Below are 26,378 nucleotides of genomic sequence, written 5' to 3'. Positions count from 1 at the left end.
ACTATAGCACTTTATATAACAAAAAATATTTAAAAATTAGATATTAAAAACAATATAATATACGTTATATAAATTAAATTAATATTCGCATAGACAACAATTTAAATAAGGCGTGTGTCGTTCATATATGCAATGTATCATTCATATATATTTGTAAATATTTAGAAAATGTCTTGAAAAAAGCATATCAAAAGGTGAACTGTGGTTTTCTCTAATTTGTGAAATTTATGGATGAAGAGAATGAAAGTTACATATGTGCATATATGTAATTACAGTTATACATAATTAGTTGTATGTCATTATAGTTATATATAGTTTATGTTAATTATATTCCATATAATTATATGTGTATTATATATTTCTATATTCTGATTATCTTTAAAACAATTTTTAAACTTTTTAAGATAAATTATAGATTCACTTGAAGTTTTAAGAAATCATACAGAGCAATCCAGCGTATTTTCTACCAAGTTTCCTCTAGCGGTAGCATCTTGCAAAATTATGCTACTATATCAAAACCAGTATGCTGACATTGATACAGGCAAGACACAGAACAGTTCTGTCCCTATGAGGATATCTCACACAGCCCTTATATAGCACACTCACTTCCCTCCTGCCCCCACCCTCTCCTTAACCCTTGGAAATTACAAATATGTTCTTTATTTCTATCATTTTGTCATTTTGAGAATGTTACATAAATAAAATTATACAGAATTTAACCTTTGGGGTTTGACTTTTTTTCACTTAGCGTAATTCTCTAAGGATGCACCAGGTTACTGTGTATATAAATAGTTTGTTCTCTTTTTTTGTTGAATAGTATTTCATTACAAAGATGTACAAAAGTTTATCCATTTATCCACTGAAGAACAACTGTGTTGTTTCCAGTTTTTGACTACTAAAAATAAAATTGTTATGACCATTTGTGTGCAGGTTTTTGCATAAACATAAGTTTTTGTTTCTCTGGGATGAATGCCTAAGAGTACAATTACTGGGTTTTATGGTAGTTGCATGTTTAGTTTTTTAAGAAAATGTCAAATTATTTTATCACAGTGGCTTTACTATTTTACTTTCACACCAGCAATGTGTGAGTGATTCAGCTTCTCTACATCCTCACCAGCATTTGGTGTTGTCACTTTTATGATAATGTTTGTCGTCAGTTTCTGCCTGGCTTCCCAAACATAATTTGTCCCCAGATTCCTTCTTAATCACTCTCTTTGATACACTCCTGGAAAAAAAAACCTTCCAACCCAGTAAATCGCCAGATTGCCGCTATTACTTAGAGTACAGTGGCAGAGAACTTTATCCCCAGTCTTTTCCATTTAATATCTTGGTGAAACCATAGAGAGGCATCCTTCTCAAATATGCAAAACACTGGGAGAGAGAGCAGTGAGTGGTTTAATAACATGACTGGTGGAAGAAAACAAAGGGGCCAACCCAATCAGATACAACTTAACAGAAACAAACCCATTAATTCAACAGAATCAACACTGACTATCTTCAGACTCTATGCAATGTCCTGAGGATACAGACGTGTACATTAGAGTCACTACCCATTTAGCTTCACAGTCTAAAAAAGAGACTTTGAAATAAGTATGAAAACAAATACGTTTAAACTTGTATTGTTATTAATGTGTCTGTTGATTTAATGTAGTGTCTGACTTTTTTTTTTCAATCAGCATTAAAAAACTATGGATGAGTTTGAAGTTGGGGAATAATTCCTGTATTTTAGGAAGGCTCCTTCTGTGTGTGTGGCTGATGGATTAGAAGGGGACCTTTGGGAATACAAAGGTCACCTGAGAAATTAATTCAGTAGTTTGAAGGGAAACGGCAAGATCTGCGGCTGGGAACAGTGGCTCATGCCTCTAATCCCAGCACTCTGGGAAGCTGAGGCAGGAGGATCGCTTGAGCCAGGAGCTGAAGACTAGCCTGGGCAACGCGGTATCTAAAAAAAATACAAAAAAAAATTAGTCAGGCATGATGGTGTGTGCCTATCGTCCTAGCCACTCTGGAAGCTGAGGTGGGAGGATCACCTGAGCCCAGAAGGTCCAGGCTGCAGTGAGCTATGATGTCACCATAGCACTTCAGCTTGGGTGCTAGAGTGAGACCTTCTCTCAAAAAAGAAAAAAAAAGAAAAAAGAAAGAAAGAAGGAAAGAAAGAAAGAAGGAAGGAAAGAAGGGAGGGAAGGAGGGAGGAAGGAAGGAAGGAAGGAAGGAAGGAAGGAAGGAAGGAAGGAAGGAAGGAAGGAAGGAAAAGAAAGAACAAAGTTTTAAGAACAGTACCAGTGGTGATCATGAAAAATGTGTGCAGTAGATGTGAAAAGGGTTTATAATAAGTCTTGCTTACCAATCAGAAAGGAGGCTGACAACAGGGAGTACTTAGGATTATTCCCAAGTCTCTGTCTCAGGCAACCATGAAAATGTCTGTGCTCTATAAACTGAATAGCAAATTAGAACATAGGAATGTGTTTTGAAAGAGATAATGAGTTCAGGTAAAAATTTGTTGAATTGAACCTAAAAAAGAGCATCCCTTGGAGATGTCCTATAGGTAACTGAAGCTCTTCTTTTTTAAAAAAAGAAACAGATTGTAGCCATCGATTTTAGAGTTTCTAACATAAAGATTATATTGGCATCCATGGTAATAATACATAAGATTCCCCAATAAAGCTTATGCACAGAGTAAAAATAGAAGCGGAATCAAGTTTAGAATCTTTGGAGGTATCAACATTCAAGCGAAGTCAAAAATAATAAGAGCCATTTAAAGAAACTGAAAAACAATGGTCAAATAGCAGAAAACTAAGGTAGGAGGAAAGATGGCATATAATTCAATAGAAAAGAAAATTGCAAGTACGATACAGGCATCTAAGATGACAATTACTTTGAAGTCATCAAGTAATGTGGTCAATTACATTACATTAATCATATTTGGCACAGCTCTTTCCTATAGGATAATTATACATCTCCTCCCTAAAGAAGTCAAACATGGTCAAATGACTTGCTCTGGCCAATTAAACGTGATTGGAAGTCATATACCTCACTTTTAAGAAGAAGCTTTAAGAGCTGGCTCATGGTTCACCAAGTTCTCTTTCCCTGTAAACATAATGAGTGAAAGGCTCAAGATAGACTATTCCATCAGGTCCGGTTATAGAATTCATAAAACATTGATCATAGCTACAGCCAACCAAAGATGGCCATATAGTATAAGGAACAAGTCAAACACTGTGCACATAAGCCACTGTGATTTGGGATTATTTGTTACTGCAGCTGGGCAACCTAATCTATCATTATAGACATAGATAAAATAAGGAAATAAAATAGAAAATTTCACAGAGTGAAAACTATTTTAGTTGCCAAAAATTGGAAGTCAAACAATGGCAGGAAAAATAAGATAAGATCCCTAGAGATAACATTTAATATTGTCTTAGTCAAGAACCAATTAAGAAATAGAAACTACTCAAAGTACTTAGAACAGAAGGAATGTAATGCAAAGAATTGATTGAATAGACATTAGAAGAGCTAAAAAGTAAACTCGGTGATGGTGAGGTACCCAGAAACTGACAACAGGAGGAAACCACTAACAACTTCAGCTAGAGAGAAAAAGAAAGGAGGTAGTGTAACCAGAGCCCAGAGGCTGGACTCACCCAGCAAAAGCTGGAACCAAGGCAGGCCTATCTAGCAGGACCTGGAGCCTCAGACGTGGTACAGCCATTTCCAGAGACTTCTCCCAAATACAGAGCCAGAAAGGGCCATACAATAGTTCTCCTCTTTTCCTACTTCCTATCTACTGCCTACACCTCCCAGGGGCAGAACCTAGCCCAAATGTCAGCTGATTTGGGAACCTGAGAAATGCCAACTGCAGCAATCAGTATCACATCTCCTATCCTCTCTCAACACAGAGCAGAGCAGAGCAGAGCAGGGGAAGGGTAGGAAATGGATCTGACAGCAAACAGTCCCAAGACTGGCACAGGCCAGGTCTGAAAGTGTTATGCTCAGACCGTTTGTTCCCCGAAGAAGACCACCAGAGTCCAGAGTCAAAGCCAAGCGGCAAGGATCTTTAATGCAAGTTCGAACTTGGTCCCTCCGTTCTACAACATACAAGAGGGCCTCGAACAATGCGTGCGCTTGCTTTTTATAGCCTAATGTAAACATGACTTGTAAAGTTGCAGAAGAACGAGGGAATTCTCTAGGTTACAGCATTACAATTGGTTAACATTTTAAGTTTATACATTTAGCAGTTTTCTATTGGTTCCCGCGCTTTCACAAACAGCTGTGTCCTTATCGGGGACTTTCCAGGTGGTGTCTTTCTAAAGTTGAGATATATGGTAGTCTTTGAGTTGAAAGATATATGGTGGGGAGACATATGGTGGGATGTGCTCAGGAAGTTGAGAGACATATGGAGGGGAGACATATGGTGGGATGTGTTTATACGGGGCTCAGGAAGTTGAGAGATATATGGCAAGCACTGGTAATTAGAACAGAAAAAGAACAAGACAGGGACTTTCACAATGCTTGTCTATACAACGTCTGGAATCTATAGATAACATAATCGGTTAGGTCTGGGGTCAACTTTTAACTAGGCTCAAGGCGCCACCCGGGCTGTCTGCCTGTGGATTTCATTTGATCTCTTTCATTCCTCCCTTTCTCAAGTACCTCTGGAGCCAATCTTGGGTCTTATAAGTCTGATTCTGTTTCAGCGTCTACAGCTTGGTATTGGGCTCTGAGGACCATGAGCTGTATGGTGTCAAACCTTTCCCTGACAAACTGCAAAATTCTGTTAACAACACAAGGTCCTACAGTAAACAGAAATAGTAGACTTAGCAGGGGTCCAAGGAAGGGGGCTAACAGGGGAAACATAGAGGAATTTTACCATTGTCATCATGACACTGAGATTACAAACTTTACAAAGTAATAGAATATTACAAAGTAAGTGGGGGCAGGATGAGAGCACAGGATGGTGTTAACATGAAAATTGCTAATGAAATTTTGGGCACGCATAGTCATTGATAACATTTTATCAGGAAATAGGGTTTGAGAGCAGACAACCTGACTGACCAAAATTTATTAGGTGGGAATTTCCTCATCCTAATAAGCCTGAGAGCACTACAGGAGGCCGGGGCTTATTTCATCCCTTCGGCTTCAACTGTAAAAGGTGGCACGCCTCCAAGGGGGTTGTTTATAGGCCTACCCTTAGAGCGCATTCTCTTTCTCAGGGATATTCCTTGCTGAGAAAAAGAATTCAGCGATATTTCTCCTATTTGCATTCAAAAAGAGAAGAAATATGGCTCTGTTCCATCTGGCTCACCGGCGGCCAGTTCAAGGTTACCTCCCTTGTTCCCTGAACATCACTGTTATCCTGTTCTTTTTTCAAGATACCCAGATTTCATATTGTTCAAACACACATGCTCTACAAACCATTTGTGCAGTTAACTCAATCATCATAGGGTCCTGAGGTGACATATATCCTCCTCAGCTTACAAAGAAGATGATGGGACTAAGAGATTAAAGACATAGGAAATTACAAAAGTGTTAATTTCGGAGAACTAATAAAATGTCCATGAAATCTTCATATTTTATGTTTTTCTGCCGTGGCTTCAGCCAGTCCCTCCATTCAAGGTCTCTGACTTCCCACAACATTCTCTCTCCCTTTTTCTCTATATAAATGTGCCATGGCGATGAAGGCTTGTTCGTTCTCTCGATTGTGGCATAGGATTTTTTTTTTGACTGGTCCAGAACACTAAAAACAAACCGATTAAACAGAGACACATAATTCCAAAATTTACTGCAGTAGAGTTCTCAATAGACCTAATCCAAGTCGTGGGGTTTAAGCCATAAAGAATTTTTTTTTTTTTCACTTGATCTAATGCCTCAGTTCCAGGCACAATATTTAAATGACTTTGAGAGGCTTCAAAATTTGTTGTTCTAATTTAGAAATGTCTAAAGTGAGATTATCTCCTCTTCCCTGTAGATGGCGTTTTGCCATGTCCCAGTGATGTTTAGACTCATTATAAACTTGGGGTGTAATACAAAAATCTGAAGTATTCCAGTCACACTGTAACTGGAAACAATACCTAATGGAAATATTTATCATCATTCCTTCTTCCTCCGGTTTGACAGGGCAACGATCATCTGTGGGACCAGCTACCCACACACTATTATTAACATATACTTCAATAGGATTATCCATCCATGTGACTGCCCGAATTAAAGGTGGGAAAGGCACATAGGCCCAGTAGGTATAATTAGCTGCAGCTGCTCCTGCAGGCATGGGGAGACTTCCCACCGTTGATACAGCTATGGTGGCAGACATTCTAGGTAGGAAGAAACTTGATTTTTCATTAAGGTGTAAGAACATTAGAGGGAAAAGGATTTAGTTATCTGTTCAATGCGGCTGGAGTAGAGCACATGTGAAGAAAGGAACGTAGATAAGAAGACTAGACGTGTAACCAAAGGCCAGATCATGAACAGCCTTGCATGCCATGCTCAAAAGCTTGAAATCTACTCTACAGGCTGTCATGATATTACCAGAATAATTCCTTGGAAAGATAATTCTGTCATCATTGCAGATGACAGAGTAGAGGAAAGAAAAGATAGTTCATCACCCATTTGCTAAGGATAATGTAGTAAAGGCCTAACTTGGTGAAGCACTTTGGGAGGCCGAGACGGGCGGATCACGAGGTCAGGAGATCGAGACCATCCTGGCTAACATGGTGAAACCCCGTCTCTACTAAAAATACAAAAAACTAGCCGGGCGAGGTGGCGGGCGCCTGTAGTCCCAGCTACTCGGGAGGCTGAGGCAGGAGAATGGCGTGAACCCAGGAGGCGGAGCTTGCAGTGAGCCGAGATTGCGCCACTGCACTCCAGTCTGGGCGACAGAGCGAGACTCCACCTCAAAAAAAAAAAAAAAAGGCTCAGTGAAAGCTATTGAGTGGCCATAGCTTAACTACAAACTTAATAAAAACTAGCATTCTAGTGAAACAGAAGCCAAACCAATGAAGATAGTAAGATGCTAGTCTTATCAGGCAATATTTTGAAAATTAGTTTTTCATTTTTTAAATGTAAACATTTATTTGGGCTGGGGGATAGGAAAGTGAAGGGTCTGGAAACACCGTGAGATAAAAAACAGTTGGGAAAAATAGAGATGTTTAATTTAGAGATAAGGAAAGGATAAGGAATCATTATGTCTTACTCAAGATTCCAGGTTTTCTTTATAAAAACAGGCTCTCTCGAATTTATGAACCAAGGAAAGACTTATCTGGGTATGTCCTTCTGAATAGAGTCCCCAGAAATAAAAACAGGACTACTGAAAATCTATTCATTGCTTTATTTGTCCTTTTCACGGGTCACTACGTTTTAGGGCCTTTAGTCTATAATTGGTAGAATGCGTTTCAGTCAGGGAAGATAGGAGCATCATCCTCCATCCCCATCCACCTCTGCTCTTTCTTTATCTTGACATCACACCAAGTGTGATAGCGCCTCCTGAAAGGCAGAAAGACAACAAAAATTAGAGCAGCTTACATGTAATTCGCATGTTTCGAAAAATATTCACTTCCAGTATCCTGTTGACCACCATTTTACTGATGGGGAAACAAAAACTCAGAGTGATTACGTCTCGGCTAAATGGTAATGTCACAACTATAACACATGTCACTGTCATTCAAAAACCCTTCCCGGAAAGGTAGAAATCGTATTTTTCCTGAGATTCCAGGACATGCAAACTTCCTATGAGTGTAATCAGTAAAGTAGAAATGCACATTTACAAGTGCCAAGAGGATGAGGTAGACATTCAGAGTGACTACGCCCTCCCCTCTGGCAGATTAGCCTCCCAAACTGTGGTTACCAGCAGTTTCTTCACAGCTTCAGAAGCCTCTGGTCCCAGCTCATTCACACACTTCCTTAGCCCCTCCACAAGGTGCTCAACAGAAATGCCCAGAGTTTTCAGAAGAAGCTTTAATGGATCCATAAGGTGAGGTACGTTGTCCAGAGGTAAAGGTACCAACTTGTCATCAGGAAGGGGCCCTTTGTTGAAGAGGAAGGCAGTAGCTGCAGGCAAAAGAGAAACCAGGTGAGACAGGCACATCCGGGCCCAGACTATGACCTCATCATCTTTCCCTGTGTCCATCAATAGGTCCATTCCAGATCCACTCATCTTACTTCCATTAAAAACTTCTGCCTCTGGCCCTGTGCACCTGCTGTTCCATCTCCCTAGAACTTTTTTTCCTCAGCTAGCTACATACCTTTCTTTCTCACATTATTTGGTCTCTCTTCAAATGTTACCTCCTCGGAGAAGCCTGCAATGGCCATTGTCACTCTCCATCACTTATTTTTCTTACTGTTACCTAAAAAAACAACTCTTCATTTGCTATTTTTATTGTCTTTATTGTCTCATTAGAATGGAGGCTCCATGACAACAAGGAATGTATGTTTTGTTCACTACTGCACCCATGCCTAGAACTGACCCTGGCACAGAGTAAGCATTCAACAGATCCTTGTGATTGACTGAAGAGGATGGTATTTTGTATGTGGCTATCTCCACAGCTCACAGCTTTGAGGCTAAAGGAGAGATGCCATAGTGAAACTCCACATAAGGACAGGAATGGACCGAACCACAGCCCAAGAAACTGCTCCCAACCAATTCAACTCAACACTACAAACATAATTGAGCACCAACTCTGTGCTAGTCTGTGCAGATACATAGACAAATAGAACAAGGATGCCCATTCAGAGACTTCACACAGTCCAGGTGGCAATAAAGATCTGTGTATGCCACAGTGTAGCATGTGCTATGCTAACATTATGGACAAAGCTCTATGGAAACACAAGGAAGGGATGACTAATTCGAACATGAGAAAGTGCTGCAGGAATTTTCCAGAAGTGTTGTTAGAGCTATGTCTTGAGGCAAATGTCAGGATCATAAGGTAAAGAAGAGGAGAAGCATTATAGAAACACGACCAATACAGGCACGGAAATGTTAGGATGAAAGTGCATACACAGGATGGTGAGCCTTCTGCCCAGAAGGCTGGAGTGCAAATTTACAATAGGCTATGACCAAAGGATGGAAGATAAAGGGAGTGAGGCTGCAAAAGTTGAGTGAAGTCAGATTTTTTAAACTGTTGGATGTTACACAAAGGAGTTTGGATTTTTTTTCCTGAGGGCAGTGGGGTGCTATCAAGGCTTTTACATAGGAAAATTATATTTTATATCTTTGGCTTTAGAAAGATAACTTTCCCACAGAAGATGAATGGGGGGGAAAGTAGAGATTGAGGAAATATGTATGATATATATTTTTACAAAAACATGTGCAGATATATAAATGTACACATGCCTGTGAGCACACATGTAAGAACACACATTCTCCTTTTGGCTAAGACCTGCCATAGTTTATTTTCCTTTGGAAACCTATTATTTCCCTATTCAAATTATTAAAATGGAGCCTGTACATCTTTTCTTTTTCCCATTTTCTATTGCCTATTGTCCCTCCAAAATTCTCACCCAGAGGGGGTGATATTTACTTTCCCCACCTCCTTTCTGCTGCCACCTTTGCCCATAGATACCTGTCCCTGGACACTAGAGAACAATGAAATATCCAAAACTGGTGAACTTACAAATTCCTTCAGAAATTCAATAAACATCACAAGTCAAAGTTATCAGTGTAGGTGTGGGCAGCAATCAATTTTTCATTATTAATCTCCATTCTTCTTATTTCAGACATTTTGGTAAATATCTTCACTGTATGTATTTACAGCTTCCTGGGAGAAGGTCTTCAACGCCTTTTGTTCTCTCAATGAGCAGTGGCCGTCATGAAATCTTCTTTTCCCATGTACCCAAACTATCTTCCTGATAGTTACAAAGATTCCCCCAACCCCCCCAAAAAAACCAGTTCCCATTCTCCTCCAAGAAGCCAGCTTCTATACCCTTACCTGAAAATTAAACTCATCACCCACCAATACGCTTAGAGAGTTCTATGTGGCTATCTCACAGTGCGTTTACAGTAGTCTAGAATTAGAGTAACTTTGGTAGAAGCCTTATCTACCCTACCAGACTAGCACCTTAAGAACAATGTTTGTGACTGATTCATGTCTAAATCTTCCAATGCATATCCAGTGCCCAAAAAATTGTAGCCTTTCCATAAATATCCATTGAGTGGACAAAAAGATGAACGTAGCTATCTCAGGAGAACTAAGCTAGCAAATTGGATAACTGGAGATGATAGCAAGAATGACTCCATATAGTTCAAAAGCACAACATAAATTATAAAGTCAAATTTTAACTCAAAATTAAGGAAAATAAGAAAAATTAATGGTGACCAATATCCAGCAGTGAAATGTGCTTTGTTGACCCTCTGTGGAAGTTGGCTAACTTCCTATGTAGGATGTATTAGAATACTTATATTGGGTTAGAGCTTAGATGGTGGGGATCTGAAATATTTCCAACATCACCATTTTCTGTGATTCCAAAACTTCTTCCAAACCTGCAAATATGTGCAATTATTATGTGTCAGTTAAAAATAAAATAAAATAAATGAAATTCCTACCACCATATTCCACTGTCAGTGAGTGCTCTTATTAACAGAAAAGTAGATAAATATCATATATACCAGATGTATTCCAGTTACTTACCAGAGTAACTACAAAGGCTGATGGTCACCAGCAGCAAGATAGTTACCAGCTTCATGACAGTTATCTGGGATATTTTTCAGGAGCTTAAAAATCAGAAAAATCTAGCAAAATCCACCAAGCCAGTGGTTCCACTTGCCATACGAAGTGTGATGGCTGCTTTTGCAAACACATCTATTTATATGCCTGTTGAAGAGTTGAATTCTAGTCCCTACCACTTGACTCACCCCACCAAATAAAGAGATAAAGGTTATGTTTTCTCACTAAACAATTTGGAGGGTTTTCCGCTTTGCCTTGTATTCCCATGAAAAACAAAGCCCTACATTATAGCATTGTCAAGTACCTCTTGCATAAATCCTTGCACAGAAATAAAAGTGGAAAACAAAGAGCCCAAAGAATCCTTCGCCTGGAAGAACATTGAAAAGAAGTGAAGAATTTATATTGGGATTAGAAGGAGTGTTTTCCTCTAGTTTTCTATATTTTCCTCCAGTTTTCTATTCAAAGTTTGGAGAATCACATTAGCTGATGAACTACCAGGTTGAGAAAGCAATCTGGAGGCCCCCTTGGCCCTGGTATAATACAGAGTCAGTTTAATGACATTTAGTGCCACATTCCTCCGGAACTCACCTGTCCCCAGCCCACTCACACATCTACTATGGCAAGATTTTACATCTCTGTTACCTTTTCCAGTGTCAGTTATTTTGAGTATGTTCAGAGCATGTCTGCTCTGAGCCTTTGAATAGAATAATAGGCTTAAGATCTAACATCAAAGTGCCTTCTGAAGAACCTGGGATTCAATCTTCACTGTTTGTGTCATCTTGGATTTGACATTTTTAATCTATAATATTGGTCCTCTCATCTAAAATGGGAACATAAATAACATGACCAACCATAACGTGTGTAGCTTGGGGAGAAAATTGTTTTTTGCAAGATTATTTGGCAATCGAATCCAATAAAATCACTAAAAAAATACATAATAATAAGGTGCTGGCTATAGGAGAGCAATTTGTTTCCAAGGCTGTCTTTCTGGATCCAAGGTTCAACCACAGGACCTCAGGACAACTTCTGTTGTGAGCACAAGTCCTGGAGTTCTTTGGGGCATCAGGTAGGCCTGCCGTGCAAGGAAGAGGTTAAGAAAGAACCATGAAGGGATGAAATAGAAAGCAGAGTCCATGTGGGCACAGGATCAGCTGAGAGCTCCCTGACCACATGGTACTGCTGGCTCCAGCCATCCCCGCCGCCAAAGTGGAACCCAGAAAATTCTGAGAAAACGCACCCTAAGATGCAAGGCCAGAGGTTAGGTCTTTATTTGTCCTTCTCTGAGGGTTTGGTATTGTAATGAGGATCCAACAAAATTATGCAGACAGAGCATTCTGCTGTGTCAAACCAAAATTAATATCTAATTTATGTCACATTTTACTAAGTTTTATGTTACCGTGTTGTAACTGTCATTTCTTTATCTTTCTGCTACTTTATAAACTACAAGAAAGACACCATGAATGCCTGGCATGCACCTCAATCCTGCCACTTCTCCTTCTTTCTCTACCAGATACTGCTTCTGTTTCTCCTACATATTCCCACTGATGCCAGTGATATTAAGATACCAAGCCCCTCAAAGAGCCAAGGTTGTGTGCATAAGTGGTGGTAAGATTGATGCTGTTGCCAGAAGAACAGGGTCCGGCTGCTTGCTCTCATGGTCTAATAATGAGGTGCAGGTGAACTGGAAAAGAAGCGAGTTTATTTTTGTAACCAGCCACAAGGAGAATGTCGGAGTAATTTATCAGACCAACTGAAAGTTATGAGTTTTTCCTTATATATATATATATATATATGAATTTCAAGCTCTATGCCTACATGTAGGAGTATTTCTACTCAGTCTAAATCTAATCTTTTACCAGGGGTCTGTGGGCTGGAAGGTTTCTTAATTTTACATGGGTCCTGTTACGGTTTGTATGTGCATGAATGCTTTTATCACTCAATCAGGTTTGAGGCTGAGAAAGCCCAGGTAGGGTCTTAATGGGTTTGTTTCTGCATTCCAGCTCTCCTACTCAGGCACCAGTTTCTCCAGGTCTTCAGTGTTTAACTTACACATTCATTATTCCAGCAAAGGGCTTATGGAGACTTGGTTGCTTGTGGAGATCTAGCCTGCCACAATGCCACCCTTTAGTTTTATATTATGATCTTTTTGGAACACTAAACCAGTGCTGCCCTCAAATTTGTTTGTTTGCTTTTAAATCCTCTCTATTCACTTTCATTCATGGCTCTGTATTATAGAAAGTTGACTTTTTGAAATGTGGTTTCCAGGCTTCCTTGCCAACTGCATCTGATTAAGTTAAGCCAGTGGAAGGCACTGGTGAAAGAGTGGAGGGAGAGAGGAAAGGAGAAGGGGTGTGTCTCCCTCTGTCCAATTCAGGAGCTATCTTGGGTAGTGGCTGTACCTTCTCCAAGGCTCATCTCCTTTCAGAAAGGCCCTTTATCTGTGGTTCCCCCTGTGCCATGCAGGCCAACATTGTTTCAACTTTTACTGCATGGCCCCAGCTCCTAGGCCCCACCTTTTCATCACTGTCCCTCCTGACCTAGAAGGAGTGACAACTTTCTGCATTTTCTCATCTCAGAGTTGATTCATCTTCTGCTTGGTTGCTTTAACTGCATTTCTAGCAGTTTGTAAATTACCCTCCATGCTGAACTCTTTCTATGTGATCACTTGGTATGGTTTCAACTTTTTGGCTGGACTCTGACTCACACCATCCTAAAATGTTGTAGTGCTTTCAATAAAAAATAGGCTTTCCAGTTTCTAAACTGACTTATTTCTTATAAATGCCAACTTGTAAATCCATGAGGGATAGGACCCAGGTCTCCCCAGGTGAAATATATCATTATACATGCAGAAATTCTTCTCTCTTTTAACCTCTGAAATGATTGGTGCTGTATCAGGCTTCTCTGCTGGTCCTAGAGGGCAAGTTCTTTTCAGGAGACTCCTGAGACCCCTGGGCAAATAGCTTTCTGTTAGGTATATCTAGTAGTCAGCCAGACATGCAGTCTTGACTGGAACCTACATGAAAAACATCAACTCAAAAGCACCCACAAATGTCCACATATGTATACATATATGAACAGTAGTATGTATGTGTGTGTACATGCAAATCATATTATACATACACACATAACCATCAAGCACTATTGTTTTCATTCATTTGTTCAACAAATGTTTATGAAGTATCCATTGTGTGCCAGGCACTGTGTCAGCAATTAGGACTAGTGCAGGAAACCAGACAAGCAAATTCCTTGCCTTCCTGAAGCTGACAATGTAGTGAGATACACAGGCAAGAAACAGGTAAACAAACAGAAAACACTAGTGGTTAGTGTTGTGAAGAAGCAAATGGAAAGCCGTGATAGATAGGCAACAAGTGGACTGGGGGAATACTCAGAATTGAAAACAGACTTGGACTTGTTTACTTCTGTGCTTCCTATGTTTCAGCCATTGTATCAATTACGTCTTTTGATTCTGTATTTTTGATGTTTTGACCCCCTGGGGCCTTACTGACCTTGAAAGGACTGCCCTTCCCAGGTCTAGCTAATTCCTAGAGATAGCACCAGGAGCATGCCTTTCATACGCAAATTAACCAATGTAGAGCCCAAAGCCCCAACCACCTTTATTGGGCTGGTGCACTGTGGGCCATTATTCCCATGCCCTAATCACCCCAGGACCAACCAAGGACAGCCCCAAGACCCCAGAGCCCACCAAAATTATTCAAATTAGCCCATTTACAACCTGCTCACCCCATCTCTCCTGTCTTCCTTCAGAAACCACAGTAAAGACTCCCACTCACATTTTCCTCCACTCTGTCTGCCTCTTGACTAACCCTGGTGCTTCCCGTGTGCCTCCAGCCCCATGGTGTGTCATGGCCCCTTGTATTGGGATCCGAGCACACTAAAATCTCTTTTCAACAGCAGTCAACTCCTGATCTATTCACAAGAAGAATAATAGAATCTACATTTTAAAACAGCCATGTAGTCTTTTCTTGTGCCTTTGTTACGGTATTGTTACTATAACCACTCAACAGATTCACCTTGCCTGCTGTCTAGACACAGCCAATATATGAAGACAGGGGAATTGCAACAGTGAAAGAGTTATTCACTCAGAGCCGGCTGTGGAGGAGACTGGAGTTTTATTATTACTGAAATCAGTCTCCCCAGGCATTCAAGGATCAGAGTTTTTAAGGATAACTGGGTGGGTGAGGGGCCAGTAAGTCAGGAGTGCTGATTGGTTAGGTTAGAGATGAAACCACAGAGAGTTGAAGCTGTCCTGTTGCACTGAGTCAACTCCTGGGTGGGGCTACAAGATCAAATGAGGCAGTTTATGGATCTGGGTGGTACCAAATGATCCATCAAGTGCAGGGTCTGCAAAATATCTCAAGCACTGATCATAGGTTTTACAGTAGTAATGTTATCCCCAGGGGCAATTTGGGGAGAGTCAGAATCTTGTAACCTCCAGTTACATGACTGCTAAACCATCATTTCTAATCTTATGGCTACTTTGTCAGTCCTACAAAGACATTCTAGTCCCCAGGGAAGAAGGGGAAGTAGGGTGTTGTTTCCCTTTTTTTTCTGAGTCTTTTTCCCTTGGGCTTCTTCTGAGGGTAAAGGAAACTGTCCCCCTCCCCGCCATCACTCTTGGTGGTGGAGGATATCAGCCTCAGTCCAAGTCAGGCTTTCTATGACATTTTCCTGATTTGTTTGGAACAAACAGGTGAGCAACAGCTCTCTGCCCCACTCCCCTCCTGGATGAGACTGGTGCGCATAGCCAAAAGGCCATATGTGGCAGGCTGGCCAGTGTTCCTAGTCACACATCCACAGTGTCTTCCCCTCTCCTGGCTGAGGGGTCCAGCTCCATGGGAGCCCCAGGGAAGAAACAACAATTAAGTTTCTCTCCCTCTTGGATAAGTCCATTTGCATAAGAATAAGAGGTTCTTCCCTCAGGCATCTTTCCAACCCTGCACTTCCGGAGGGTTGTTATTGTTTTCTTTTTCTCCACCCTATCAGCAGTTAACACAGCCTTGCACTTTAAGCTGTTTGTTTTTTTTGTTTTTTTTTTCCTTTTTTCCAATTAGTCACAAGTTATGTGAAAGGCTTTTTTCCTTCCTTTTAGATGACATTTTACTAGGCCAGGACCCAAACTGTCACGGTTTATATTCTCTGTAAAGTTTTAATTATGAGAAAGAATTTTTGAGGTTGTTCTTAAGCTGTAGCCAATCTGATGTGCTTTGCATGTCTTTCTGTATGATCAGTAGCAATCTTTGCTGCAAGCCTCCATCTTGTTTTACATCCTTGGGAGCATGACCTATAACATCATGGCAAAGCTTTTTTTCAGCCCCCATCATTCTACAATGGCACCCGGGTTAAATCCTGGCTTGGGGAATGAGTCCTTTCTGGTTTGATATCTGTGTGACCTTTGCCATTTGTTGATTTTCTTTCCCTCAGTGAACTGCCTTGAATTTTCCTTTCTCTGAGCACCTGGGAGGTTACCTTTGATAAAGTTTGGAAACCAGAAAATTGGCCATTTGGTGTGGCTAAAGTTGGGTAATACGAGATTTAAAAGGATTTTCTTAAAGAGCACTCAGCTTAATTAAAAGTGGATATCCAAGTTATAGGTATATTTAAAAGGCCTTTATGTTTTCCTCTTCTTGGGACTTGTTCTGCCAGAAAAAGATTTCTTCTTGGTTGACTATTTTTCTCCATTTTGTCTTGTCACTCTTAATACTTGCATGAGAGGCCCTAAGATAATTTCTTATGGCCTGTGACTCCTTGGGAAAAACGGAAGAGGCACCATGAATTTCATTTTGGGAGAGACCTCTGTTTTCCTCATGGAGCCCCAGGAATTAGAGGTAGATGGATCCCTCTCAAAATCTGCTTTTGTCTTCCAGCCATACCTGCTTATTAGCCCCTAGAAATTGCATGCTTTCCTAGCCTTGCTCTTAAAGGGCTCTACCCAGAGACCAATGATCCAATTAGGAGATGGGCAAATGAAAAATCGTATAGCTACTGGATCTTCTGCCTGTCGGTGTAGTTGTGTGTGTGATGTCTATAAATAGAGCTCTAATTAATTGACTTAAAGAAGGATAAGCACTTAGACAAAATATTTTTTAAAGGAAAGATAAAAGCAGTGGAACCTTTTGGTTCACATGAATTTAATCTTTGAGAAATAAAAACAGCCTTAAAGGTTATTGGTAAAATCTGGCCTCTTCAGCTCATGCATGGTGGCCTGGTATTCAGTCTTTGAGGTGGGAGGCTGTTGGCAAGACTCCCTTGCTGAGAACTTTTTTTTTCTTTTCTTTTTTCTTTTATTTTTTGAGATGGAGTCTAGCTCTATTGCCCAGGCTGGAATGCAGTGGTGCCATCTCAGCTCACTGCAACCTCTGCCTCCCAGATTCAAGCAATTCTCCTGCCTCAGCCTCCCAAGTAGCTGGGATTACAGACACCCGCCACCATGCCCAGCTAAATTTTGTACTTTTTATTACAGATGGGGTTTCACCATATTGGTGAGGTTGGTCTCAAACTCCTGACCTTGTAATCTGCCCACCACGGCCTCCCAAAGTGCTGGAATTTCAGGCATGAGCCACTGCACCAGCCTAATTTTTGTATTTTTTTAGTAGAGACAGGGTTTCACCATGTTGGTCAGGCTGGTCTCAAATTCCTGACCTCATGATCTGCTTAGCCTTGGCCTCCCAAAGTGCTGGGATTACAGGTGTGAGCCACTGTGCCTGGCTGAGAACTTTTTTTTTTTTTTTTTTTGAGATGCAGTCTCGCTGTGTCACCCAGGCTGGAGTGCAGTGGCGGGATCTCAGCTCACTGCAAGCTCCGCCTCCCGGGTTTACGCCATTCTCCTGCCTCAGCCTCCCGAGTAGCTGGGACTACAGGTGCCCGCCACCACGCCCAGCTAGTTTTTTGTATTTTTTAGTAGAGATGGGGTTTCACTGTGTTAGCCAGGATGGTCTCGATCTCCTGACCTCGTGATCCGCCCGTCTCGGCCTCCCAAAGTGCTGGGATTACAGGCTTGAGCCACCGCGCCCGGCCGAGAACTTTTTTTAAATAAATTCTACTCTCCTCACCCTTCAATGTGTCTGTGTGCCTAAATTTTCCTGGTCATGTGACAGGAACCTGGATATTAACTGAACTAAGGAGCAAAAGATCCTGCATCACTAATAGCCTTACTTCCAGGTGAAAAGGAGGCAGTCTCTGAGAAGTCACTTTGAAGACTTTGAAGAAGAATTCATTTTCTCTCTTTTATTTGCTGCAAATGGCATGGTTCAATGGGGCCTCCACCTAGGCCTACATTACAAAGGGGAAGAGTCTTAAACTTACTTTTACAAACACAAGCATATGAAATATAACCAAAAGTCACCACTCATTACATCAATCTCACAAAATTTGGAGAAAGGCAAAACAATCTGTTTCTAACTCTTGTAAACCAAAATTAAAATTCTAAGACCCCCAGCTAACTGAATGGACCCCTCCACTTGACCAAGGGCATTCTAAAGTAAACCTGAAACACTATCTCTGGCCATTATGGAAAGTAAGGGTTGGACATGCCTCATTATACCTTTCTCCCTTTGGAATTTAGGCACAGCTGACCAGCATTAACATTAAAACAGAGACCTTCAGACCTATAAAACAGACTCATTTTGGCAATAAGATACCAACATGACAGATAGCAGCCCCTGAAAAACTGAAGTATTTAACCCCAAAATATGTTTCTTTGGCATATTTTGAAATGACCCTGCAGAGCCGTCTCTTGTGGGGAAAATATACATTCTGTAGAGAATCCTTTTCCCTTTCCAGGTCTTTTTCCTGATCCAGGCGAGAAGTCTGATAACAGATGTTTATAATCTATTCTCTCTGAAGCCTCCTACCTGGAGACTTCACCTGCATAATAAGACCCTTGGTCTCCACAACCTGTTATCTTAACCCAGACACTCCCTTCTATTGATTCCAAGTATTTAGATAAACTCTTTCAACCAATTGCCAGAGAAAATATTTGTTTCTCTCTAAGACCTGAAGCTCGCCTCTCCCCCACTCTCAAGTTGTCCCACCTTTCCTGATCAAACCAATGTACATCTCACATGTATTGATGAATGTCTTATGTCTCCATAAATTGTATAAAACAATGCCATAGCGAGACCACCTTGGGCATATGTTCTTAGAATCTCCCAGGGCTGTGTCATGAGCTGTGGTCACACATATTTGGCTCAGAATAAATCTTTTTAAATATTTTACATAATTTGATTCTTTTTATCAACACTGCTTTCCATATTGATTGAATCCTGCTTAGTGGAAATCAGTATCATGAAATGATACTGGTTAACCTTTGGCCACATTCTAGCTGCTGCAGGGAAATTCAAATGGAATGTAAGCCTGGGAGGATGAAACCCAGAATGACAAATAAATCAAGAGAAAATCAAAGCAACATCTTGAGAGCACTCGAAGGGGAGATAAACTATCAATGTGGGCTGGATTTTTCACTGAAGGCCTCATGAATTCAACTGGTTCCTGAATTCAAATATTTGATAGACAGATAGATGAGAAATAACACTAGAATTCACAAAGGCTTATTTTGGAAAACAAACAGAGACAATAAGGTATGCCAAGAAAGCTGCGTGGGACAGTGTCTTTCACTTTTCTATGCCCACCCCTCTTCATGCATAGCATCTGCCCATGACAGATATCGAACAAATGTTTAGTTTACCATCAGACAAGCCAAGAGTGTGTAAGATGAGTTAGATGGGAGAGTGTGGCTCCAAAACCCTAAACTCTGATTGACTGATGAGCTTTGTCCTTGATCTGGAATGACTTGGTCACTGGGAAGAAATAGGGATTCTCGACCAGGAGTATCTGCTCATGCGGATTATAAAGCAGATTAGTATAAGACAAGACAGGAAGATTTTTCAGTGTCTGGGAAGACTCCGGCCCCATCCGCTACTGATCTGAAACCTTTTAGCTGCCATCTACCATTCACTCTTCAGAAGCAGCAGGTCCCACTGCTTGTGGTGCAGTTATTGGTCCCTTTTGTTTGGGTGTGATCTTTTCTGATGTGTGGAACATGAATGCCACGGGTGTAGCACTTTTGGTTTACTCTTTTGCTATGTAAGTAATAAACTGGCTAAATGTAAAAGTGTCATCTTGCATCTTTACCAGTATAATCAATCAGGCTTTGACCTTGGCCCTAATGTCTTGTATATGTGAGCTCCACACTCTTCCAAAAAATGCCAGACCGCACATCCGTCATGTGGTGCAACTCAAAGAAGAACAAAAGTTCATGTTGTACTTTGCCAAGTTATAGGTCCAGGATTAGTGTCTTGGCTACAGATCATTTCCCCATTGCTAAATGTTTACATTGTTAAAAGAAAACTTGAGACAGATTAAATTTAAAAGGGTTTAATTGAGCAAGGAAAAAAAGGTTAATGAATTGGACAGCCTCCAGAATTACAGCAGATGCAGAATGACCCCAGGGATACCTCGTGATCAGAACAAATTTATAGACAAAAAAAGAAAGAAAGAAAGAAAAGTGGCATAGAGAAAACAGAAGTGATTTGTTACACTTAGTAACAGCTGGATTGGTTACAGCTTAGTGTCTGCCTTATTGGAACACAGTTGGAAAAGTCAGCAGCATATGAGTGGTTGAAGTATGGCTGATGGGATTGGCTGAGACTCAGCTGTTGCTACAGAAGCGTATTCCTAAGTTAGGTTTTCAATCTTATCTACCCACTAAGGTAGGATACAGTTCATCTACAAGGACTCAAATATGGAGTTACAGAGGCTTTCTCAGGCCATGTTTAGTTCGATTTAACAATTCCCCATTTTTGATCGGCCTCTCCATTTAGAGAGATTGACCAAACTTTAGGAATTGACACCATTCTCTGTCACTAGCATGAAAGACTTCTTCAGTCTCATTAAGGAAGTCACAAATCTTCTTTAATGTCAGTATGAAATTCACAAGTCGCAGCTTTGTACCAGCTGAATGTCTCTTTATGTTGTTGCTGACACAGTTGGAGTGAGACCATTTAACTCTCAATGGATGGCCACATACAAGACATTTAGGACCTGAGAGAATACAGTGCACCAGGGGGATTATTATTAGGACTATGAAGAGGATTATACCAAAATACCAAGGCATACTTCTTAACAGGAGTTCTTGTGAAAATGAACTGAACCGAATTAACCAAGTGAAGATTTAGACAATATAAGCAGTTCAACAGTCTTCGGGTCAAATTGGTCATAGTCCTTGTTCAGAGAGTAGTAGCAGTTAAGGACCATAGTTCTCTGTAAAGTGGCATGATTTAAAGAGGATCTCATTTTTACTGTTACCCTGGTAATACAAGCCATAATAACTTGGAAAGCCTCTAGAAGAAATATTAAGATTAAAACTCTTGGCCTCTGATTGTAAGTACTATCATGAGAATTTTCAGGAGAAGCTATTCGAAAGGAGCAAGGAAAATTGTTTGTGGCCTTTAGTTTTGAAAGTAAATTTCACCCTAGCCGATTTACTGGAGCAGTACCACATAGTAAAAAGTGTGTTATTATGAAAAGGCCCCACAATGAATTGGATGAGTTCAGATAAGAGATTCTCTTGTACTCGATTTGAAACCCTCACCACAGAAATGACCTTTTTACTCCAAGGGATTTGTTGGCTTATTAAAGTGGAGTTTATAGTAGATAGGGTAGCTCTGGTATCCACAACTGTACATGACTCCCCATTTATTTTAACCTTTGTTTCTCCATGTTCATTTAAAGGCATTATAGGGAGAAATTTACCAGAGAATTCCTTCGAGCTTCATCAATGTTGATTTTTATCAGAAGGGCTGAGGTCTCTTGGGTTCTTTTTAGGGTTGAAACAGTTGGCCTAAAGGGAGGCTTATTGGCATACTGAAGTAAACGCAGACAATCTCTTTTTGAGTGTCCTGATTGTCTGCAATGAAGGGAGACATCTTGGGGTAAAGAACTTCTTGTTCTAGAACCTTTTGGTTGTGATTTAAAATGAGAATGAGAAGGTCCCTTTGCTACCGGCCCCCGTAACTATTGTAGTTGAAGGGTCATAAGCTTGTTTGCCTTTTGAGTTTTTTCCTGCTCTAGAGTCATCTCCAAATGTTCAGTTAAGGTCACTAATTCAGTCATTCCTATAACTTGCCATTCCAGTTTATGTTTTCTAATCAAACTGCTAAGCTCAGGATGGAGTCCACGTATAAACAGAGCAATTAACGCCATTTCAGTCCCTGCAGGAAATACTCCTTGCTGTACTTTGAGCCCTATATGTTTCACAGTGTTTCTAAGCGAGTTCTGTAATCTAAAACTAGCTCATCCTTTTTTTTTGTTTACAAGATTGTATGATGGGCCAATCAATTTTTTGTGGACAAATTTTAGGAACTAAATTTAAAGGGTGTTTACCAATTTTTCTGGCTACTTTTTGTCCTTCTCATGAAGAACTTTTGGAGGGGTCTTTAATATCTGCCTCAGGTTTGTCCCAGTCTGCTGCTGCCATCCATTCCCAAACTTCACCAGGCCCCAACATCATGTGAATAAATTGGTAAAGGTCACGAAGTCCTGGATCATAAGCTCCTATGAGGATTCTAAATTCCTCAGTAAAGTTCTGAGGGTTTTCCCTTGGATCAACGAAGTCCTTCACAATGGCTCTAAGCTTAGTTTTGGACCATGGCGTGAAAGTAGTTACAGCAGGCAGGCTTGGCAGGTCAGAAGGTCTCACTTTGTAAGGCATCTGTCTGATTTCTTTTTTTTCATTATCTTCAGGGTGAAAGGGTAATTTACCAAAAAGGTTAGTGGACTCAGACTATGTAGGCAGAGATGCATAAAGAGAAGGAATAGTTGAGGTTAGTTCAGTCAGAGTGCAGTCCTCTTTCATCACGTTCTTGCTCTGTTGCTTATGCTTTTCATTTACTTTTTGCAAAGAATCTTTTAAGGAGGCAATTTTTGATTCATGTCGTCTTTTAGAGGCCTCTGCATACCAATGAAAGAATATGTCCCACTGTTTTTGTGGGGCTTTTGATCCCCTTTTATCTAATGTGCCTCACAAATAAACAATTTTATCCAAATTAAAACCTCCCCATCGTGGTCATCTTAATTCTAAGTTTTCTCTAGTGTGGTTAACCCATTTTTCTAAAAATGCACATGTTCTGGGTCCATAATTTTTATATATAAAATTTAGATAGAGTCCCGGAAGGTGGAGTCCCAGACTCTTTGGATTCAAACAATCCCGTTTTAAAAATAAGGTACCTTCCTGAGGCCTGAGACCTCTAACATTGAATCCAATGCAGTTGATTATCAAATCCAATTCAATCCTGGACTCAGTCCAGCCTAACTATTGCTCAAATAAACACATAGAAGCTCAGAATACAAGTTGATGGAGCTCGGAATCTGAGACCTCCAGCTACAAGCAAGAGAGCAGGGAGCACAATAGGCTCCTCAGGTACCTTGCCTGGTCACATGGTGTTCCTGGGGGTTGCTGGAGTTTTACTTTTAGTCCCATTCTGACACCAGATCTGTTAAAATAAAACTTTAGACAAATTAAATTTAACAGAGTTTAATTGAGCAAGGGAAAAAAAAGATTCAAAAATTGGGCAGCCTCCAGAATCACAGCAGGTTCAGAGTGACTCCAGGGAGGCCCCATGGTCAGAACAATGAAAGGAAAGTGAGGTATTAAAAAAACAGAAGTGAGGTACAGAAACAGATGGATTGGTTACAGCTTGGTGCATGCCTTATTTGAACACAGTTTGAACAGTCAGCAGCGTATGAGTGGTCAAGTATGGCTTCTGGGATTGGCTGAGACTCAGCTATTACTACAGAAGCATACTCAGTCTTGTCTACCTATTAAGGCAGTGATAGTTCAACCACAGGGACTCAAATATGGAAGTATGGAGGCTTTCTCAGGCCGTATTTAGTTTGATTTAATGACATGCACTATGATTCTTTTGGTCGGCAGTACGGGGTGGAGGAGGCCTTTTTACCAAGGCATGTGGGCTCCTGACAAGCTTGATGTTTGCTGAACACTGTCTCCAGCTTCTCCACATCTTTCTAGGGTCGAGGCCGCTCTTTTGTGCTTTGAGTGCCCTTGTTCTTCGTTTAGTGACAAAGAGTACAGGTCCTGAAGCCAGTCTGTCTGTATTCATGGCCCAACTTTTCCAAAGGGGAAGTTATTTACCTTGCTGGGCCTCAGTTTTATCAACTATTTTATAGTTTGGCTAACAAACTTTCTTCTTTCTAAGAGTGTTATAAGTAATGAGTTAACATATGCAAAATGCTTACAAAAATTAGTACCTGGGAATGAACACTCAAGATACGTTGGACTATTATTATTACTATTATTATTACTATCATTATTACTATCATTATTACTATCATTATTACTATTATTATTACTATTATTATTACTATCATTATTACTATTATTATTACTATCATTATTACTATCATTATTACTATCATTATTACTATTATTATTACTATCATTATTACTATTATTATTACTATCATTATTACTATCATTATTACTATCATTATTACTATTATTATTACTATTATTATTACTATCATTATTACTATTATTATTACTATCATTATTACTATCATTATTACTATCATTATTACTATTATTATTACTATTATTATTATTGTCCCTCTCTCTATCTTTACTTTTAGCTGTCCAGCTTCATAATTATAACCTTAGTCACAGCAGCCACCATCACCAAGCTCATGAACACTACTTCTCAATAATTTAATTTTGAGTGATGTTTGGGGAGTTTTATTTATAATTTCTGTTTAAAGAATTTGACCTTTCTTTGGCTTGTACACAGAAGAGAAGCAGGAGAATGGATAATCACTGCATCCAGTGAACAAATTATAAGATTTTTTTAGTATGAGGTTTTAAATTTGAGATCATTTCAAACTTACAGAAAATATTTGAATCCAGTACATAGAACTCTTTTTTTCAGAACCATTGGAGAGTAAATTGCTGGCCAATGTCCTATCACTCACAAATTCATTAGTGTGTGTTAAAAGATCATTAATACTGCCTTATATGTTTGTGTGGATTAATTGAGATGATGTATGTGCAAACCCTTGGTTTACAGTTAAGTATTACACTAATGAAATCATGTTTGTCATTCCACCAAGTCTAGAAAAATTCAGGATTTATTTTTTGGTTGTCAGAAAAAACTGAGGAACTGAGGAAAAAGTCACAGGCCCTATTTCAATAGTCTTTCTTTTTAAGTCAACATGAGCAACAACAGCTCTGGTCTCAGAAATCGTTTCAAATATCACAGGTTATGAAAACATGGCTGAAAAAATCTGTTACTATGAAAATGTGCCATCAAAATCAAATAAGAAAGAAATCTATTTCACAGGTTATCAGTCACAGTCAACACATTCTATTTAGATCTAAACTCAACCCAGTGAGATCATTTGCAAACCGGACCTCTCAGTTGTCTAATGCTATATAACAAAATACTCCAAAATTCAGTGGCTCAAAACAAGCACAGTGTACTTTTTTTCATGATTCTTTAAAAATACCATATGGTTGCTTCATCTGTTTCGTTGATTGATGTTTACTGGGGCACTGGGATGGCTGGAGAGCCAGAATACTGGCATTTGTGATGGGCTTTGGCTAGGAGCTCAGTGAGGGCAGTTTGCAAAGCATCTTGGTAATTCATGAGTTCCAGGAAAGTGCATTCCAAGATACAAAAATTAAAACCCTGGATGTCCTAATGTTTAGCCTCAAAAGACACATGGCATCTCTTCAGCCACATCCCATTATTCAAATGAAGCCATAGGACCTGATGAGTGCCAAGAGGAGAGAAAATAAACTCTACTTCTTGGTGGAAGGAATTACAAAGAATGTGTGGTCATATTTAATTCACAACAAACCCATAAGAAGAAGATTATCCAGGCTTTTGAAGGATCATATGAGAGACAGTTAATAAACTTGGTGACATCAGTCTGGAGAGAAGATAAACCAAGAATGCCGTAAGAGATTATTCAGATATTTGGAGGGCTATCATAATGAAGCAAGAATAAATTTGAATTTAGGATTGAATTTGAGTTGTTTTTGAAATGTGATTAGAAATTACAAGAAAATAAAGTTTAATGGCTCCATATTGAATCCCACAAATAAAGGTTAGCTAATACCAAATTTACTGTGGAAAAGGCTCTTGTAATAGATCAGGATGGATGAAATTATCTACATTATGCTTTCCAATTATATTAGTTTGGTGCAAAGGTAATTAATTTTGCACCATAATATCATCATAGGACTCCAAAGACCTCCTTAACCTAAGACTTAATTCAAGAAGAAGATACTCAAAACTGCAATAAACAAAGCACTTTAAGCCTGATTAAGCTTCTCACATATCATTGCTGGGACTCTATCACAAAAAGTATCCAATTCAATAAATGTTGGTGTACACATTATTTTCCCCCATGGGTCTCAATATTTTAAGCTTTTGACTGTCAAATAAGCAAAGCTCTAATAATCGAAGTCAAAAGTACAGCTACTTAAGTCTTGATACTAATTAAAATATTTAAAATAATTCTTTTTTGAAATATTTAAAATCATTCACAATTCTTCAATATTTTAAAGAGTATTTAAAACTAAAAGGGCTATCACAGTTCCTGAGATCTGGAATCTTTGGAATGATAATATGGATTAGATGATGTCTGATATGCCTTCAGCTTCATTTTCTCTCTTTCGGGGTGGAATTATTAAAG

At 39.7% G+C, this 26,378-nt stretch overlaps 1 protein-coding gene across 1 annotated transcript; it reads right to left on the bottom strand.

Annotated features, from left to right (window-relative positions):
• Positions 1-7,303: 7,303 nt before the first annotated feature.
• On the bottom strand, positions 7,304-10,761 carry SCGB3A2 (secretoglobin family 3A member 2). The gene is made up of 3 exons (XM_010383371.1): positions 10,614-10,761; positions 7,835-8,037; positions 7,304-7,473 (listed from the first exon to the last, which is right to left on the bottom strand). The coding sequence occupies exons 1-3, from the start codon at positions 10,666-10,668 to the stop codon at positions 7,450-7,452; spliced, it is 282 nt and encodes a 93-aa protein (XP_010381673.1). The 5' UTR covers positions 10,669-10,761; the 3' UTR covers positions 7,304-7,449.
• Between the last annotated feature and the right edge of the window lie 15,617 nt (positions 10,762-26,378).

This window comes from Rhinopithecus roxellana, chromosome 3, assembly GCF_007565055.1.
Source record: "Rhinopithecus roxellana isolate Shanxi Qingling chromosome 3, ASM756505v1, whole genome shotgun sequence".
NCBI lineage: Eukaryota > Metazoa > Chordata > Mammalia > Primates > Cercopithecidae > Rhinopithecus > Rhinopithecus roxellana.
Note: the sequence above shows the minus strand (reverse complement) of the source record. Positions and strands in the feature narration are given on the sequence as shown.